Source organism: Gekko japonicus, unplaced genomic scaffold (assembly GCF_001447785.1).
Source record: "Gekko japonicus isolate JY-2015 unplaced genomic scaffold, Gekko_japonicus_V1.1 scaffold183, whole genome shotgun sequence".
Taxonomy (NCBI): Eukaryota; Metazoa; Chordata; class Lepidosauria; order Squamata; family Gekkonidae; genus Gekko; species Gekko japonicus.
This window is the reverse complement of record NW_015175361.1, coordinates 268,643-288,659: the sequence shown is the minus strand read 5'-3', so window position 1 is coordinate 288,659 and position 20,017 is coordinate 268,643. Positions and strand designations below refer to the sequence as shown.

The following is a 20,017-nucleotide window of genomic DNA, read 5'->3' as shown; positions in this document are numbered from 1 at the left end:
GTATACAGCACCAAAGATACATATAAATGGACTTCTACTGTTTCCCACTCATAACTCCACACGTCTTTCTTTGATTTTTCTACTTTAAAATTGTCACTAGAGATACTGGTGGAATCTACTGTTAATACTCAATTTCTTAACTTCTTTTAATTAACAGAGAGAGCCTGCAGTGTCATCGGATGTTTCCATCTCTAAAAGTACGCTGTACTCCCGGATAAGCAGCTCAGAGGCAGAAAGTACCTCCGGTTTGCTTTACCAGCAGCAAGATTTGGATTCTGCATTGAGAGTTGCCAGGGAAGAGGTAATGTAATCTCAGATAAGAATGTGCTGCCGCTTATTAGTGGATTTGCATAAACATAGTTCCTCTGAGATTGGTTTACTTCATTTTTAAAACGGCATGTAAAAATGTGTAACAGTTTAAGATGCTGCACTTATGGGCTGCTTCAGTATTACAAATCTTCCCTTAATAGTTGAAAGAGAATTGGTTAAAGGGATCACACAAGTCCTTCTAAAGCCCCTCCCTTTTCACATAGGAATTATTTCTTACAATCTTTATAGTTTGACACCATCTGTGTCTATGTTAGCTGAGGCTAGTTCCAACACAAGGGCATTCAGTATTTTAAGAGTTAGGCATGGTTAAATGACAGCCAGCTTTGGCCACCCTGATCCATGGATGTACACCTTCTTGAGATCTATATAACAGAAAAGTGGCCCCTTTCATAGGTCCAAATAATCAATTTTCTCCAGGGGAACTGATCTTTGTAGTCTGGAGATGAGCTGTACTTCTGAGGGATCCCCAGGTCCCACCTGGAGGCTAGCACCCCTTAATTATATCCCTTAATAATTACTATTATTATTTACAATTATTTGCATCCCATAGGTAAGCTGGGTCAACACTTCGGCAGAAAAAAGCTTCAAAGCTGCCAGGACTAAACCTAGGCCCCGGTCACACGGGCCGGATATCACGGGGGGGAGGCGTGGCTGTTTGCCCCGGAGCGAACTACCGCACGGCAGCCGGATCAAACGTCCCGCCAACGTCCCGTGGTTGGGGGGAGCTGCCGATCATACCTCACTCCTGCAGTGCGGCAAAGAAGCAGCGCCGCGGGGGTTGTGTTGGTTTTTTTTAACCCAAGTGTTCGCATGCACCGTTAAGTGCTTGTGCGCACCCGTGGAGACTTGACCAAAAAAACTTTCCACAGCGGGACATGGGTGGGCGCCGGATGCCACGAGCTAACATCGGAAACGTGATCTGACGCCCGCCCTTGCCCCGCGGTTTCTGGAAACTAGTACCTCGGAGGTACTAGTTTTTTACAGCGCATCTTCGGAATGAAGCCTCGGGTGAGCCACGGGAGCTCTACGCTTCCCAGATATGGCAGTGAGATCACGCCCAGAAAATCCGCCTATCTTCCGTCTCTCTAGCATGCCTAATGCTCCGTGTGACTGAGGCCTAAGGATAGCATTGGCACTTCTCTCTGCTATATTCATTGCATATGTGATGTGAGCTGATGGACTGCCATTGTACGAGAAGATTATCCCCAGATATTTGAAAGATTTTACTTGCTCAATGAAACAGTGTAATCAGTGATGACCCGCATCCCCGTGCATGTGTCCATGTGGCAGCTTCATTCTGTCACTCTTCTATAGAGCTTGCTTACCCTTAAAGTTTTCTTAAATGACTGAAGTACAAGTATGGTGCTGGCTAACCTACCAGTGCATTTTGATTTAGAAGTTTTGTTCCACTCAGCCTATTTAGGATATTCTGTGGCAACATGCTTCTGTACTTTAAGATGCAATAAACTGTTTATTTTGTAACAGGTTGTAACTAAGGAAAGGGAAGTCTCAGAATGGAAAGATAAATATGAAGAGAGCAGGAGGGAAGTAATGGAAATGAGGTGTGTATGTCTTTGTGCTCTTTCTAAAGCAACACTTTTAAATGAATTAAATTGCTACTGTGATGGGTGGAGTAAAAGGAATGTGTTTGTGACCTATTGTAACTTTTGACAAATGTGTCTCAGTAATTCCAGGGAGCCACCAAAATTCCTTTCTGCCATAGTACACCGAGCCCTTAAAAGAGAGCCTTGTGCGGACTGTTTGCAAGGCTTTTTGTTTCAGCCTTTAATTGGAAACCTGAAAATATGCTGATAGTATTTTCATACACAGTTGAGATGACTACATGGTAGTCCGAGAAATCAAGCCTCTGCCATCTGGGTGGATAATGTTTTAAAATCTTTGTCATGGTAAAATCTTACAGATGTTGCACAGGATGCTAACAAAGTTCTAAGCCTGTTGGGCAATCCACTGGGCAATTCACTCTTGTTCAATTGTCATTGGGGCTTGCACAGAGTATCTTGGTGGTTTGGGTGCTACTGGCATTGGCATTCATTCATAGTGACCAAAGCAAGTCCAGCAGAAGGTAATGTAGGATTTCAATTAACGAAGAAGAAGAGGAGGAGGGGGATTTATATCCTGCCCTTCACTTGGAATCTCAGAGTGGCTTCCATTCCTCTCTGCACAGACAGACACCTTGTGAGGTGGATGGGGCCTGAGAGAGCTCTGAGAGGACTGCTCTCGAGAGAACAGCTTTGAAAGAACTTATGATTGACCCAAGGTCACCCAGCTGCCTGCATGTGGAGGAGTGGGGAATCAAACCCTGTTCTCCAGAGTAGAGTCCACCATTCTTAACCACTACACTAAACTGGCTCTCACCTTTTAAAGCCCTGGTAACTTTTAATTTAAGGGCTTTATATACGGAAATAGTAGAATTTGTTTCTATTTTGAGGATCTGTCCTCAGCCTCTGACCTAATCAGGGTGGTATTCAACATACAAACAAATTTTGGGAAAAGGGCAGCACAATAACAGTACAGTCCTGCACAGAGTTATACTCTTACGTCCATTGAAGTCAGTGGGTTTGGAAAGGTGTAAATCTGCTTGAGGGTGCGCTGCAAGTCATGCAAAGAACTTTGAAAACTCACTTTGCAAATTGTAACTTGGCACTCAAAAGCTAGGGATAAAACTAGTCGCATTTCATTAGCCTGATTCTCTGTGGAAGACATGGATCAGCTGCTTAAATCAGTTTTAATCTGCTTATTCTAGCTAGCCTCTTTTTGAAAACAAATTCATTTGAGTGTTATGTTTAAAATGAGGACAATGCTTTGGAATAATAGTTTTGCTTCACAGGTTTTAAAGCAATGGCATAAACTGAATGGATTTTGCTATGGTATCACAGATTATTTTTGTAGTTTTTCTGCTCAGAACACAGTGTTTTAATATTGCAGTGGATACAGGATTAGGCAATACAACCCTTTCCCTGCACCACCCATATTCTTCAGTGCAAAATAGCCAACTTTAAGAATTCACTTTTACATAGAATTGCAGAAGAGCAAAATCTGTCTTGCCTTCAAGTCATTGACAGATCTCTTGTTGGATTTAAATAAGGCTGAATCACTCCTGTAAAACATTCTAAAATTGTGAACTGTTTTTAATTTTGTTAATGCAGGTTTTTTTATTCAATTTAGTTCAGAACAGAGGTCATTTCGGGGGGGGACGCGGGTGGACGCAGTTCCCCCGGGTGAGGTGGGGGGGCAGGGCACACAACAAAGCCACACCCCCTGCTTCCGGCCGCCCGCTTCTGGCCCTCATTCAGCCAGGAGGAGGCAGGAGAAGAGGGAGGGTAAGTTGCTTCCTCCCCGCCTCTCCCCACCCCTGCCTGCCTGGGGCCAGGGAGGGCCTTGGCGGGGCTTCTTCGCACTCCCGCCGGCCTTGCAGGTCCACCGCTGGGCGTTATGATGTCAGGGGGTGTGGCATATGGTAATGAGTTATGCTAATGAGTTCCCCTAGCTCTTTTTCTACGAAATGACCCCTGGTTCAGAAGCTTTGTATCTGTGGAACTCTTGTGTTGCATTTGGGTGTCATGATAAACCTTGGTTTGTTTAAATCAGAAACTGTGCAAAAAAACTCTGGTTATGGAAGGCTGTTTCCACATGGGTAAGATTCTCCATGTTGCTCTCATTATCACTGAGAATGCAGAGACGTTTAACTTTGGGCAATGGAGCATCCACACTGGACTCTTCTGTGCACTTTCCTCCATCAGTTGCCTTTTTCTTTGCTGCATCACTGAATGGGTTTTTTTTAATACTTGCAATTTGCTATAGCAGCCCCTTCCATGGTGCTGTGGAGAAAATAGCATTGGCAAGAAACTGGCAGAAGGAAAATCATGCAGGTGTAGGTAGGGCCTTGGAAATGATATATCTTTCCATTCAGACAACATGCTTACACTACCCTTACCCCAAAAAGATTGTAATGGAGCAGGTTTGGTAAATAGTGTACTGAGGATGGGGGAAAGGATGGCTGGAGCACAACATCACATGGGATCCCCCTTCAAGTGTTACAGTTTGGAACTGAAGCAGAGCAAGATTTCTGTGTGGAAACAAGCTAAGTAACAAATTCCAGGCTGTCAGATTTTGTTCAGTCTGCTTCTTGCCTCCTCTTTACCTCCCAGCAAGGAAGAAATCCTCTGCAGGCACCTATAGGGGCTACTTGACTTTGTTCATGAATTCAGACATTGTGATATAGTAAAACAAACCTGGTTAACAAGCCATCTATCGGCCTGTTCTGAAAGAGTCACAACTAACCAGAACTTGATCAAAATATGATTTCTCATATTGTCTGAATGCACTGTTAGAGTTCCATATAGGTAGTTCATTTTCTCCTCACATTGATCAAGGTTACAAAGCTAATTAGTAGAGGCTATAATTCAGTGTTAAAACAAATGCATCACATGGAAAAAGCTTTGGGATTAATATGTCTTTTTGAAGAATCTGGTAGAAGGTGTGGGGAAGGATCCTCCTCTGGTAAAGGTGGAACAGACAGTATGGAGAAGGATGGACAAACTGTATGAGGTGATATAAGGCAGCTCCGTATGTTAATTTTTGCAGGAAAAAGTTGACAGTAGTTTCCAGCTTGATCACAATAAAGAGCTTGTGTATGTATATTCCTTTTGGAATTATCACAATGGCTAAGACTGCATAGGGTGAAGCAGTTTGCAGTGGTCTATCATATTAGTACTCGACTGTGCGACTGGACAACAACAAATCATATTAGTAATGCGTGTGTTTGCAATTTTGTATGAAAATGAAAGCATTTATACTTTTAAATCCCAGAAATATGCCAATAAACACAGTTTTATATGCTAAGTAAGTTATAAGTGGTGTGGTTGGTATTATTAAAGCAGCAAAAGCGATTTAATCTTGATAGGAAAATAAGTATTGCATATATTTCAGTTTCCCTCCCAGATTTGTTTTTTCTTGGGGGGGAAACTGAAAAAGATTTCTCAAGGCTTAAAAATTCCCAGGAATTTTACATCTTTAGTTATAGAAACCTGTCAGATGTGCAGGATGATCTTGGTGCTGCCATGGAAGTGCATGCTTTTCATGCAGAAAATCCCCGATTTAATTTCTGGTATCTCCAGTTAAAGGATTGCTGATAGCAGATTCTGTGAAATGCCTTTCTGTGTCTAAGAGATGCTGCCAGTCAGAATAGTCAATATGGAGATACATGAACCAAGCTGGTATAAGGCAGATTCCTATGTATGTTCATGGGTGCCTGGTAAAGCCTTCCATGTGTGTGTTTTACATAGTCCAAATATACCATGACAACAGAAGGGATATCTCTAGCATCAGGCAGTTTACAATATGCAGGTGGCAGATATTACGTGGATTGTTCTGCATGTGATTATATGTTGCCACATTGTGACTCACACATATTTGTCTTCACATATATGTTGAAGTTATTTAGTAAGGCTGAATGTGAATATATGCCATTGCAATCTTTAATCTTTTTTGGATGTTTGATCAGCATTTTTCCTTTCCTTTTATAGGAAAATTGTATCAGAATATGAGAAGACGATTGCACAGATGATCGGTAAGTGGTGTTGTCACATAAAAGATTTTGCATGCTTTGAACTTTGAACATATATAAAGAGGCTGCTGAGGACTGTGATCTGGTAATAGGCCCCATGCATTACACTGAAATGTTATTTCCATGCTAATGTGCACAGTAATCTGTCATATTGCGGTTGAGGATTAGACCAATATAATGGTGCAGTCAAGAAAATGATGGTTGATTAGGACAGATATTTGAAGGGCAAGGGGGACAGCTGGGCCATTGGTAAGCTCCACTCTGCAAAATACCCAGAATGAATTTTCCCAATCATCCAAGAAAGTGCTCTCACTAAAAGCATGATAGCATGTCAGTGTTCTGTCTTGGCTAGGCAGGTAAATAATTTTGAATAAAATACTATTTCTGAAAATACTGTAAGACTCTTTTACTTTGTTGGTATTTCTAGCCTATGTTAAAATTTGAGTTAGTTTGGGGGATCGCATTCCAAATCATGCTGGACATGAGCGGTGATTGTAGCTGAAGGCTTGAATCTAGTACTGGGGTGCCCAACATTCAGCCTGTAGGGATGTGATGTGTAGCACATGGCCCTGGCAATCTGCCCACCTGGAATGGTCAGAACACAGTTTCCCAGGTGAGAGGCATGGCATTGTGAACACCACCTGGGAAAATTCTGCTGCATTCAGAGCAGAAAATTCCCTGACAGGGGGGGGGGCATTCAGAATTGAGCCAGCCACCTGAAAAAGAGAGAGACAATGAACATTCCAAAATGTACCCCACCCACTGCCTAACAAATATGTACTGCATCCGTGCTCTGGATGGAGTAGATGTTTTATGGGTAGGGGGTATGCTTGTGCAGGAGACAGGGATTTCCCTGTCCTAGATTGGAAGTGGCCATGACATAGAAGTCTGTCCACCTTACAGCTGATTGATGCCTTCAGCCAGGGCTCAGAGAGATGCATCTTCTAGGCATTGGCAAATGAGATTGCTCCCTGTTTCTTATAAAGGGGGATACCTCCCTCATGAGAGATAGTAAGCAGTGAGAGGTATATGCAAATTATAGTCCTGCCTTTAAAAGGGCCTGGGAGGAGGTCAGTGAGTTCCAAACAGTGCAGGAGCTGACAGAAGAAGGAGGAACTGGATATCTCTAAATCTCCTTTCCCTCTGAGGGCCTGTGGGTGGCATCACAAGGCTGAAGCAACTGGGAAGATATGGTCTGAGCCCCCGCCCCAAACACACACAAGTGCTTGCAATACAAGCCACCCCCACCCTTAGGGTTGGCAAGTGTACTTACCCTTGCCGGCGGGGGAGCTCTCCTAGGATGTGTGTGCGCATGCGCCACCAGCACGTCACAGGAAGTGACATGCTACGTCGCTCACGTTGGGGGCGTGGCCCAGATCGTCGGGGGGAAACCATATGGTTTTCCCCCGACTATCTGGGCCACGCCCCCAACGTGAGCGACGTGGCGACGCAGCTTCAGGGGGCGGAGTTCCCCCCAGGGCCCGATTCCACCATGGCGGAAATCGGGCCTCCAAAGCGGGGGTTTCCCCGCCCCCACTTGGCAGCCCTACCCACCCTCCAAATTATAACAGTAAAAAATTCTCTGTTTCACCCCAGGCACATGCAAACATAGATTTCCTAGAACAAAGTCTGAGTCCAGTGGCACCTGGTCAAACTTCGTTCTGTTGCTTCAGACCGACACCACTACCCACTTGAAAAAATTTCCTAGTCAGGGATCAGAACACTGTCTCTCAGCCCAGAAGAGAGCAAGAGTCCAATAGTACATTAAAGACTAATAACTTTAGTGGCAGGGTATGAGCTTTCTTGAGTCACTGCTCACTTCTTCAGATATCTCAGCCCAGAGAACAGCTGAGGAGTTGTAGGACGTCTTGGACAAAAGCTGTGATGCAGTCCACAGCTCCAGTCAGTACCCCTTATTGGTCCCCCAACTGCTTGATTCATGCACTCCTGGTCTAGAACACTTTTACCAACAGAGAATCACATATATATTGCCTATGAAGCTTATGGCCTCAGAATAAACCATATTAATTATAAAATGGTGCTACCCAGCTCAGACTGTCAGTTATTAATTAGATAAAAATAAATCTTTATATCTACTTAATTTGGGATGTAATGGTTGTTCAGACCCAGGACCCATGAAGGAGTATAACATTGAAGGGTCTGAAATATTTATGTAACAATTGGAAGCTGTGTAATTTTGGTCCTTGTCAACATGCATCTGATAAATCCAAGGGACCTGGTCAAGTCAGCTAAGTCCATGGTGAATACGGATCTTGTAAACTGGGTGTAACCATATGTGTGCTTTCAGGCAGAAATAAATTGGGAAGGGGAAATTCCTATTTAGCAGAGGAATAGCAGCTGTCTTCTGCTAAGTTTCGGTTGCCTGGGAGTACATCTTGTAGTTGAAGCCAGATATGGGGCTTCTGTTTGAGAAATACAAACACAGAAGTGTTTGTGCCGGTCAGAAATACGAAATTAAAGATTTCATTATACTTTTCATTGTGGTTATGAACTGTGGTGTCTGCACCTGCTCCAATTAATTATTTCTGTTCCTGTATGTGCATTTCATGATACTTGCCTGGTCTGTTCCTTTTATTAGTTCTCCCATGTCAGTGTCTTTACATGTGTTCTTACATTTTTCCAGTGTGTGCTGTGAACATCTTTTGTTTGGTTCTGATAGCAGGGCTATTGCTGGGAGCATCCCCAGTGAAAAAAAAATTGCCCAAAGATACCCATCACTTGCCCTTCATTTTGAACTTTCTGTAATAAGCTGGCTTCCCTCAAATCAAGACACAGAAACAAGTGTCTTGACCATTTCCACTTAACTTTTATTCCTTTTGCATCATTCATTCTTCTTCCTTGACATCAGTCAGCCCCTAGAATATTCCTCCAACATCACTGTGTTGTAATGTTTATCTTATTTCAAAGAGCTCAGAGTAGTTTTATAAACCGTTCTTAGACAGTTTCATATTCTTGCAGTTCTTGGACCCAGATCACTTACTAGATCATATGCTTGAGAACTAGTCTCTGAGCACTGAGTCTCCTTTGGTGCGACTGCATCTGTGGTTTTGATTTTATTCTTGTTGAAGTCTTGCTCCAGACGTTTTGGATCTTGCTTGGTCACTGTGAACCACTTTGGGGGTAGTCCTTTGCCATTTCTCTACCGGTAAAATTGAATACCCACTGATTCTTATTTTGAACTATATTTAAGATGGATTTGCTAACTGCAGTAATAGCTTGAATTTAGGGAACTATATGCTTTGGTAAATATGCAAGTGTTCACATAACTCTTGTGAAAGTCATCCAAAGTATTGAAAACCTTTAACTGCCATTTTCAGACAGTATCCTGTTGAAGAGAGAAGTTCGGGTGTTTGGTTAAATGGACATTTTCCATGCAAAATAAGAGTCTCGTGGCTCTTTTGGCTGCAGCCGAGTAACATGGCTGGGCCTGTGAAATTTATCTTGTGTTATCTTTCCGAAAGGCATTATAACTGCAGCCCATGCTGACCGGAATTTTACCGGTCTGCATTAGTTTTGGTCACCTGGGTAGGGACCAGGGTAGGCTGATTACAGGGAAGTAAGATTCCTGGAGGTCAGTGCATGTTGCACATTTTGCATTTTGGCATGTTCATCGTGGCTTTGATTTTTAAAACACGCTTTCTGTAATCTGGTTTCCACTCCCAGAGAGTGTTCACTCACTTTCTTGCAGGGAAAAAATTATCCCAGTTTAAGAACAATTCCTGCTTGCAGCTTGGAAGGATCCTTCTGAGCTCTTTATAAATCCTGAGCTTGAATATATTGTACTAATCCCTTTTGATAGAATACTGAATTAGGTCAACTGGTCCTGATGGGGCTTTTAAATAGCATCTCAACTAATGCACTGTTTAGTTCTGCAACTCTTGCTTGTGGCTACAGTGTAAGCCAGGGGTCCAAAAGTGCCTGTGAGCATAGTTCAGGCTTAGCACTCTGAGTCATGAACTCTGTAACGATTTGCAAAGTGCTTGTTTAGTATCCTTTGGCACATTACCTTTGAGATGTTGTCTGTCTTCAAATAATTTTTCTTTGTTTTCCTCGACATATATAAGACTTTATACTTTTACCTGTTCAGAGAACTCATGCTAGACACAAGAATTATGTGTCTGCTTTGAATGTTTCCTGGGCTCTTTTGTACTAGCCCTTTTGTACTAGTCTTATATATAACCATTATTCACATTTGTAACACTTCCTCTTGTTGAACTGTTCATTCATACATTTATTTATCCCTGCATTAGACAGCTGGCATCTGATTCATTCATTCAAAATGATTATTTGAATCTCTCCCATCATAGAACTAAAGGAATATTGTGCTCTCTGCATTACAGATTGTTGCATTTAAGTTTTTCTGCTTCCTTGATAAATTCCCTGATTTTTTTTCTATTTGCTTCCATTTTTGTTGCTTCTTGTTTGCTTGCAAATCCAAAACAAAGGCAAGCCTGGTAAGTAAAGCTTTTGCCAACTTTGGCACCTGCGGATTGCATTTTTTTCCCTTCGCTTTTATTCTGTGTATTTGCTATCTTTGTAGGGAATACCAGACCTGGAAAACTAACATGTTTCCAAAGACTTGGCATATTTGAGAGTGGGATTCATTGTCCTCTTTAATCTCAGGTCCAGTATCAAATAGCATTTGGCAGCATATTTTTTCATTCCCTGTTGACAGATGGCCCAGTGGTTTACAAACTACTTGCAATGTTGCATCATGTACGTTACTGATAGAAATCTCAGGGACAGTTCATGTCTACTTTTTGGCCACATATTTATACATTGAAATGAAGAACAATATTATTGCAATATTGGACCATCTTTCATGAAACAGCAAGTGTGTAACATGGAGAGATATGCAGGCTCCACTTATGGAGGCAAGTCATTCAGTTCACTTACAGGGAAAGTTGTTACTGCAGGACTGTGAAGCGAAGAAGTATCTTTCCTCTACTTTGGCATAATGTGAAAAGCTGCTTTCTCATGTCTTGTAGGAGAGGGTGGGATGCAGGCTCGTAGCTACAGTGGGGCATCTCGGGGCTAGGCCCCCTGACTTACTGGCCAGGCCCCACGACTTCCCATCCAGCCAGGGCCCCTGAGCGGTGGCAAGTGTGGGGAAGGAGATGGGTATTCCTTTAATTCGATTAGCCAGTACCCCCCAAGAAATGTAAATGCCCCCCGACTGAAAAAAATCCTGGCTACGGGCCTGGTGGGATGGGGGTTTTGTCAGAAATTTGAGACAATTAAAGGGTGAGATATTTTGGAAGTGATTATGAAGAAAAAAGAGAAATAATGTGAAGACCACAATGAAGCAGGAATTGTGGCAGACAATCAAAATTTAGAGACTGAAATATTAGGTATCAAAAGGACTGACGGGATAGAATTAATAATGGATTTCAGCAGTTGATTTTTAACATGCTTTCCCATTCCATTGGTAAGAAAGTCGGGCATGTATTAAAATGTAAAGTTCTCTTGATTCTGATTTCTTAGCTGTTCTGGGGAGAAAAGGAAAAACGGGGCCATGATCCAGGGTTGCATGTGCTAATGCTGTTCTCATACATGGGAGTTTTTCAGCTCCTTTCTTGCAGAGGCTCTGAGCACATTGCCTCACCCCCGGCCACAGCTACTCTCATAGCTGGGAAATTCTCCACAGCATAATTCCCTAACACAAAAGAATGCTGCCTTGAACCACAAGAGAAGATGGGATATAAGTGTTTTAATGAATTTAATAAATAAAACAATCATTTCAGATGAGCATCATAACTTCCTAGTGGTTTATAAATAATTAGACAAGCACATTTGCTGACCATCTCATGCTTAGGCTTATGTTAGGCTGTGGTTCAGTAGTATGAATGGGCATGAACTGAACCACAAAGCGAAATTCGTCACTAATTTTGCTTTCTTTGTGGTTCACGAACCAACATTTTTGACAGGTCTATCACGAACTTCCATGAACTTTTAAAGTAGTTCCTGGAGAGAGCAGAAAGTATGGGTTTAAAGGGACTTCCTTTAAACCCCTGCTTTCTGTTCCCCGCAAAAGCCACTAAAACAGCTCAGTGGCAGGGAGCCACTCAGCTGTTTTGGGCTGTCTTGTGCTGTCCCTTTAAAGCAAGCTGCTCAGCTGTTTTTTGGGCTTTCTGCAAACACCATTCAAAGTGACTGCAGTCCCTTTCAATGCGGTTTGCAGGGCCATGAACCACAAACCAGTTTGTGAACAGACTTCTTGGTTCGGTTTGTGGTTCAGCCATGGACCGCAAACCAACATGAACTGCATTTTTCCAGTTCATGCCCATCCCTATTCAATAGCTTCCTACTGATTTTACCCACTTCTTACTAAAGTGAAAGGTTTCTAGCCTGCCTAACTGTTTTGCCTTGTAATGCCTCTCCCTTGAGAATAATGGTTTGATTATCCTAAATATCTCTTCTGATGCTGGAACATATCAAAATCCCCACATATTTAAGTGGGGGAAAGTGTATGATCTCATTTAATAATGTGAATAGGAAGTCCACATTGGTAATATAGTTGTGATGGTTTTTACTTTGCTACTCTGGGGTGTGTTTGAAGCGTTTTTCAATATATACATTGAAAATAATATTTTCAGTATAACTGCTATGATTAAGTAGATGTGGTTACAGGAAACCTAGGTCAATTGCCTTACAGGAAGTGGTTCTTATTTCCTTTCTACATGCATGAAAGTAAGTTAAAATTAATCCTCCCCTTCAAAAATCAGTTTGGAATCAGTGAAATATCCTGTGCATCTCTCACCTAAATTTCTCAAGCAACATTTCTAAAACTGCAGTTTACCTTTGGCATCAGAGAGAACCATTTTAGTATTTCATGTGACTGAATTGAGCAAATATCTTTGAAACTGTGCGGTACTGATGAGAATAATTTTTGCACCATTTTGTTTGGCTATGTAGGATTATAAGACACTGCTGAAAAGAGTTATTTTGCAACCAGGTCCTGTACATAAGAACATAAGAGATGCCAATGTTGGATCAGGCCAAAGGCCCATCCAGCCCAACACTCTGTGTCACACAGTGGCCAGAAATACCAGTGCCATCAGGAGGTCCACCAGTGGGGCCAGGACATTAGAAGCCCTTTCTCTGTTGCCCCCCCCCCCCAAGCACCAAGAAGACAGAGCATCACTTGCCCCAGAGCCCCTATCTATACCTTGTGGCTAATAGCCACTGATGGACCTCTGCTCCATATGCTTATCTAATGCCCTCTTGAAGCTGTCCATGCTTGTAGCCGCCACCACTTCCTGTGGCAGTGAATTCCATGTGTTAATCACTCTATACTGTACTTATAGGTCAGAATAAAAACAGATGGTCTTCTTTTCAGAATTTAACTGTATATCAGAAAAACTAATCAAATAAATAGTTTAAAATAAATATTTGATATCAGTTGGAGCCCTGACTTGGATGGCCCAGGCTAGCCTGATCTTGTCAGATCCTGGAAGCTAAGTAGGGTTGGCTCTGGTTAGTCCTTAATAGGAGACCACCAAGGAAGTCCAGGGTTGCTATGCAAAGGCAGGCAATGGCCACCTATCTTTGAGAGTCTCTTGCTTTGAAAACCTTGTGGGGTCACCATAAGTTGGCTGCAACTTGACAGCACTTCCCACCGCACTGTGCTTTCTGTACTAGTTGTTAAAGAAGCCATAGGCCATATGATGTTTAGTTTTCTTTAGGAAAGGGCTGAAAACCATTGACTTTTACTTTTTAAAATGTTGAGTATCTCTACTGAACCAACAATAGATTATGCAAAGTATTACAGTACTCAGCATAATAGCGTTCACGTTGTATTTTTACATGATGCAGACATGCTATATCTGAGTACAGCAAGCATGTCTGTCAGTAGAGATGTTGTACAGATATTCTTATCAAGGAGCTGAAATTTGTTACAGGCCCCAAATCAGAAGACAGTGCCGGTCTGCCACCAGTTATTTGCCTTACATGTATCTGCCTTACTGTTGCAGCAGGATGGGATGATTTAATTTGCATATGCTCTTCATTATTATTAATTAATCTTTTGATTGGGATGGGTTTTGTTGTTGTTTTTCTTTGAGGAGTCACTGTTAAAGTGGTGGTGCATGGGAGTCCAGGTGATTCCAGATGCCCAGATCTTCTGACTGTTACTGACTTTTAAATGAGCTCATTTTTACATGCTGGGATCCTGATTTTGCAGAGACAACCATTGCTGTTCATTAAATGCGGCAAGGTGCATGCTTTGACTTAAACAGTGGCCACAAAAGGCCTTTTTTGTACAGAAGTTTTCCTTTTTGCACTTAATGCCTGTTTTTGTGCAAAAGGAGAACAGCTCATCAGTATTTCATTTAAAATATTCCAGTATCAAGAGATGTGGTACACTTTGGATACCTTTGTCTAAAAACAAAATAAAAGAACCTTCTATCATTGTTTCTCACAGAGGATGAACAGAGAGAAAAGTCAATGTCCCATCACACAGTTCAACAACTGGTTATGGAAAAAGAGCAAGCATTATCAGACCTGAATTCTGTGGAAAAATCTTTAGCAGATCTTTTTAGAAGATATGAGAAAATGAAAGAAGTTCTTGAAGGGTTTAGGAAGGTAAGTCACTGTGAATAAATACCTGTATGCTTGCCCATCTACACATTTATCTGTCATACCTATGAGCTTCTGCTGCCATTTTAACTGAGGTTCCTATGACTAAGGGCTGGATGTAGCTAGATGGTTCCTCTCCAGGAAAGGATACAACTGACAAACCAGCCTAAGCTGGTAAGATGCATTCCTGGTTACCTTCTCCACCAAAAGAAACTGCTCTGGACTTACCTGGGGCTGTGTTTGCTGAGAGTGGAGAGAGCACTGCTATTTGTCAGCTCCTGCTAGCAGCATGTGGCTTGTGGGGAGGGGGGGCGGCAGCTGGTCTCATGTGACTGCACTGGGGAGGGGTGGAGTCCTGGGGCTGCCTACACGTGCGATCCCTGCACAGTCCACCTTCCCCTTCCCCTGTTTAGCTGGACTGCTACCAGGGCTTGCCCTCACTTGAAGTTGGCTCTCCTTCCCACCCACCCACCCACCCACCCCTTGTGTCTCATTGTTGCAGGTTGTGTTTTGGTTTACTTTGTCCTGTTATATGCACTTGTCATAGTTGGCTGGCAGTTTGGGCACTGGGATGAATCCATTTGGAGGGAGGTGGTGCCTGCGTGCCCACATCCCCCATTTTGGGGACCCACTTAAGGGGTCTTGAAGATGGAGCCTTGCAGCGGCATGCCCACCAGGTGGCGAGGGACTGCACAGTGTCTTGTGCCCATGTGGGATCTTGAGGCTTGCCACTCTGCAGTTCCCCCCAACAGGCAAGCTGAGCAGATGGAGTTACATTAAGCGGCAGGTGGGTTACCCAGTGCTGGATCCTTCCCCTTGCTCCTCCAGTGCTCCTGCGGTTGTATACAATATAGCTGTGGCCTGTTTTCCCCAATTGTTGTGTTGTGTTTGCTCCTCCCTTGCTCCATTGCTCCTTGCCTAGCCCCTGGCCTGCAAGATCTGGACGTAGGCAGTACTGCAGTCTAAGTGACACCTCCTCGATTATGTCCCCAGAAAGAGGGTGCTGCCCTCTTTGGACAACAACACGCTGGTGGTCCCTGGCCCTAAGGGTATTCGGCTGTCCTCAACTAGGGCAGGGCCCTGCGGCACCTTATGCAATTCCGCAGGGCCTGCAAGGCAGACATGTTCTGCCAGGCCTTTGGTTGAGGACAGTGACAGTTTTCATCTCGGCTGGCCTCCTCCTCTGTTTTCCATGTTCGTCTCGACCTCTTTCCCCCACCTGCAATAATATGGGAACAATTAATAAGTGCTAGTATTTGCCAATTGTCTTTTAAAATGTATACTAATATGATTTATTGCTTTTATCTGGCCAGTGTTTTTAACGTTATTGTCAGAGCCTTGCGGTAGCAGGGATGGGATAGTTCATAAATTAAATAAATGAATGTTAACCAAAAGTTTGTCTGTTTGCTGCGCTATATGATTTATTGCTTTTATCTGGCCAGTATTTTTAACGTTATTGTCCATCGCTCAGAGCCTTGCGGTAGCAGGGATGGGGTAGTTCATAAATTAAATAAATGAATATTAACCAAAAGTTTGTCTGTTTGCTGCGCTTTCAGGAAAGAGGTAGTATTAGGGATGCCAAGTCCCACCAGGGGGCGGGGAAATCCCCGCCCGGGAGGCCCGTTCCCCGCCGCCGCCGGATCGGGCCCCCGGGGGGAACCCCACCCCCAAAGCACGTCACACAGAAGGGACGCAAGGACGTTAGGGATGTTGGGCGCGGGGCCACAATCATCCAAGGGAAAACTCTATGGTTTCCCCCCAAATGATTGTGGCCCCGCCCCCGACGTCCTTGCGTCACTTCCGTGTGATGTGCTTGCGGCGCGCGTGAAGACTCCCGGAGCAAGGCTGGACTCCCCCGCTCCGGAACAGGTAAGCACTTGGCAACCCTAGGTGGTATATTTGAAACTGTAGAGTTTAATCAATCCAAAGAGAGAGAAAACCTGACATCCATGAATCTTACAGTAACAGTTATTATTCTTTCCATTCAAGAATGAAGAAGTATTAAAGAAATGTGCACAGGAATACTTATCACGAGTAAAAAAAGAGGAACAAAGATACCAAGCCCTGAAAATTCATGCAGAAGAAAAACTGGACAGGTACTTACCAATAAAAGGGAGAGGGAGGGAGACCTGGAGTTTTGATCAAAGCCTTCATTCTAGTTTACTGCTGGTTCATATTTTTGCAGGGTGGATCTGATAAATTTGTAAAGGGACAAACTGATCAAAATTCTGTTCTAAGAACAGTCTATTGTGGTCTGTATAGGACTATGCCATTGAAGCCAATTGCACCTGTTGACATATATTTATTGCCTTATTTGTGAACATATGAAACCGCCTTACCTTCGGTCGGATCACTAGTCCATGTAGTTTAATAGTTTCTGTTGTGATGTTCAGTGGCTCTCCAGGATCTCAGGCAAAGAAAGCCTTTCTCAAGAAAATGCCCAAGAGCCTTACATGGAAAGGCCAAGAATTGAACTTGAGACCCTGTACATGCAAAGCATGCATGTTCTAACATTGAACCATTTCTTCTGCATACGATGAAGAGGGATGAAGCACTGTAGAGACTACTGAATCTCTGTCAATTATTACTGGAAATTCTTCTCATCCCATCTCCCCATGACACTTCACCCCCAGGTTCTGAGAACTCATTAAGCATTGCTTAAACTTTCAAACCTTAAGTGCTAGGCATCTGCTTTTTAAACTCAGTGTTGTTTTTGGTATCCAGTACCAAACTTTGTACATGCACAGTTTAATTAACACCATCATAGTGCAGATACAGCTTTTTCTTATGATAAAATTCCCATTGGATTATTGTGTGGCATGAGATGCAGTAATGGGATCACTTTTTGCAAATTCTGTGGCTGAATAACATTGTACCCTGGAAGCTTCTGACTCCATTGCCCATTAGCACCGATGTGCACATTCTTCTTATTCAGAAGACGTCAAAAGAAGACACTCATCCTCAATCACTCTCTCTCATTTCTTATAGAGCCAATGCTGAAATTGCACAAGTCCGCAGCAAGTCTCAGCAAGAGCAAGCAGCTTACCAGGCTAGTCTCCGTAAAGAGCAGCTGAAAGTGGATGCATTGGAAAGAACACTGGAACAAAAGGTAACTTGTTGCAGGCTATGTTATAATGCTCATTGTAGAAGCACCATTGTGTTTGGTACCTGCAATTACAATGTGGCAGTTAGGGTTAACCCTAAGCCTAAACAAATCCAGAATGGGACAGTTCTGGTCACTATTATGACTAATTAATGATTTCTAGTAAATGCAAGGCACAGTTAATTATCCCGTAATCAAAATTCTGTACATTCGTACTCAAGCATTCATGCCGCAACTGGTAAAAGCCAGGACTTGACCACTGGTCTACGGAATGACTTGTGCTTTGAGCTCCCTGCTTTCCACTGACAGTGAGCCTTGGCTGGTGATCACTTGATCATAGAGTACAGTGGTGTTTTTTTAATTATTATTTAAGCATTTGTAAACTTTAATAATATACCCCCAAGAAAAAAATACAGCACTTACATATCAGAAAAGGGGAGAAAAAGTAGAGTCTTGCCTGTATCTCTCTAAACTCCAGAAAGTTTTTTTAAAGGTCTGGACAGCAATAAAAAATATGGGTAACTGTAGAAAGAGATTTTGAGGTGTGCAACATTGATTTGAATAATTTCATATCACAATCTATATGCATTTTAAAATTGCAGGCACAAAATATTACAACCATGGAGTACAGTATTGATATCATTACAGTTCACATAGAAGTGGGATATATACTGTTGGAATGTATAGTACATAGCACAAAATAACACCTTGGTAGCCTTGGAAGAGCTGCTTTCTGGTTCCCATTAAAGCTGGTCTGTACTTTATGAGCATTTTGTAGATTCTGACTGCAACATTCTCCCGAAGTGGTGGTTCTATGCAGTGACTATGAACAAATGCTTTGCATACTCCGTGAGCTGGTTCAGACAATACATAGATAGCCCTGTATAATGTGGAGAGGGAGAAAGCTGCCTGGACCCCAGCCAAGCCCCGCCTCTGATGCCAGGGGATATAATATGCAGCAATGTTCCCTCTAAGCTATGGAGTCTTGTGAGCAAAAAACTCTCCTTGGTGAGCTACCGACCTTAAAGTTGTGAGCGAGCGATTCGGCTACCGCATAAATTAGTTTGCTCTGGAGCCGTCCTTCCTGAGCTGAGACAAAAAATGTGTGAGCCAGAGGCTAAAAAACTGTGAGCTAGCCCACACCAGCTCAGCTTAGAGGGAACACTGATATGCAGTGGTATAATATGTGGATGTTATGAAATCCAGTGTGTATAGGTACATGTGGTAGACCTAAATTAAATCTAGGCTGCAGACATGGAGCCTACAAACATTGCATCTGATCAGATTTAGATGTTTACAACAGTATGTGGAAGTGGAATAGGGAGACAAGGCATGCTTTCACCTCCTACACGTTCCCAGCTATGAGTATTGCTCAAACCAGCTCATAATGTCATTTATGTACAGATCACATTTTTTAGAGGCTGAGCTGAGCAAGCTAAACATTGGTTTAAAAAACAGAATTGAGTTCTCAGTGTTTATGTGCAACATTAAAGGTTAGCTCCTGTACTTAACCAACAGACTGGAGCTCTTCAGATGCGTAATGATGAAGTGTGTGTGTGTGTTTGTGTGTGTGGGGGGGGAGGTGAATTGACTGGCTTGCAGATAGTCCAGACTATGGACTGAATCCAGACTAAGTTTTCTGCTAACAGAAAGCACTTCTGTCAGCAGAGCAGCAGTTTCCTGCTTTCCCCTTCTGCGGTAGCCAATTGATGTTCTCCTGAGTTACAGGGTACCCCCAGGAATGACATGAGGGTCAAACAGGGGGGTCTCCAAGGAGAACTGGTAGAAATTACACCTCCTTCTCTGTCGGTCTGGATCCAACTCATAATGTTAAACTAAAAGTTTATTCTAACAAATGCTTACAATATTTGTTGGTTGGCTTGTTTTTAGAATAAAGAAATAGAAGAATTGACAAAGATTTGTGATGAACTGATTGCCAAAATGGGGAAAAGCTAACTTTTAACCAAAATCATGGATTTCAACCTCGAGTGCAATATGACCATTGGCACACTGATGTCTACACATTGATGTGGACGGGATCTATTTTCACGTTTTTGTATGCACTACTGTATTTTTTTCTTTTCTTAAAAATATTGATTTGATTGTATGCAGTACTAAGAAGACTATCAGAATTCCTTGCTATTGTTTGCAATTTTTTCCTAGTATAATTCATAGCAAGTTGATCTCAAAAGTTCCTGTATCAGGGAGATTTGTCAAGGTCTTTAATAAATTACAAGTTGCTCAGCCTAGCCTTCCCTTTGTACATGAGTTCCCATGTTGGATGTCTTTTTTTGGATTTAATATAAACGTGTATTACTTGCATGGGGACTCTTGCCTTAAGGTGTGTAAATTTGCTCTGCATTTGCTGATTTGTAAAATAAAATGAAGACTTGAAGAAG

At 42.7% G+C, this 20,017-nt stretch overlaps 1 protein-coding gene across 7 annotated transcripts in view; it reads left to right on the top strand.

Moving 5' to 3' along the window:
• The window catches only part of TACC2 (transforming, acidic coiled-coil containing protein 2), a 210,737-nt gene extending 190,843 nt beyond the window's left edge, over positions 1 to 19,894 (top strand). For 5 of the 7 annotated variants that reach the window (XM_015425391.1, XM_015425393.1, XM_015425394.1 and 2 more), the window contains 7 exons: positions 158 to 301; positions 1,816 to 1,892; positions 5,877 to 5,920; positions 14,361 to 14,521; positions 16,505 to 16,611; positions 17,504 to 17,624; positions 19,509 to 19,893. In XM_015425391.1, the coding sequence (XP_015280877.1) occupies positions 158 to 301; positions 1,816 to 1,892; positions 5,877 to 5,920; positions 14,361 to 14,521; positions 16,505 to 16,611; positions 17,504 to 17,624; positions 19,509 to 19,574 (720 nt within the window). In that variant the 3' untranslated portion in view covers positions 19,575 to 19,893. Of the gene's footprint in view, positions 1 to 157; positions 302 to 1,815; positions 1,893 to 5,876; positions 5,921 to 14,360; positions 14,522 to 16,504; positions 16,612 to 17,503; positions 17,625 to 19,508 lie in introns of all 7 variants that reach the window. The other 2 variants (XM_015425395.1, XM_015425396.1) reach the window with 1 other exon arrangement.
• The last annotated feature ends 123 nt before the right edge of the window (positions 19,895 to 20,017 follow it).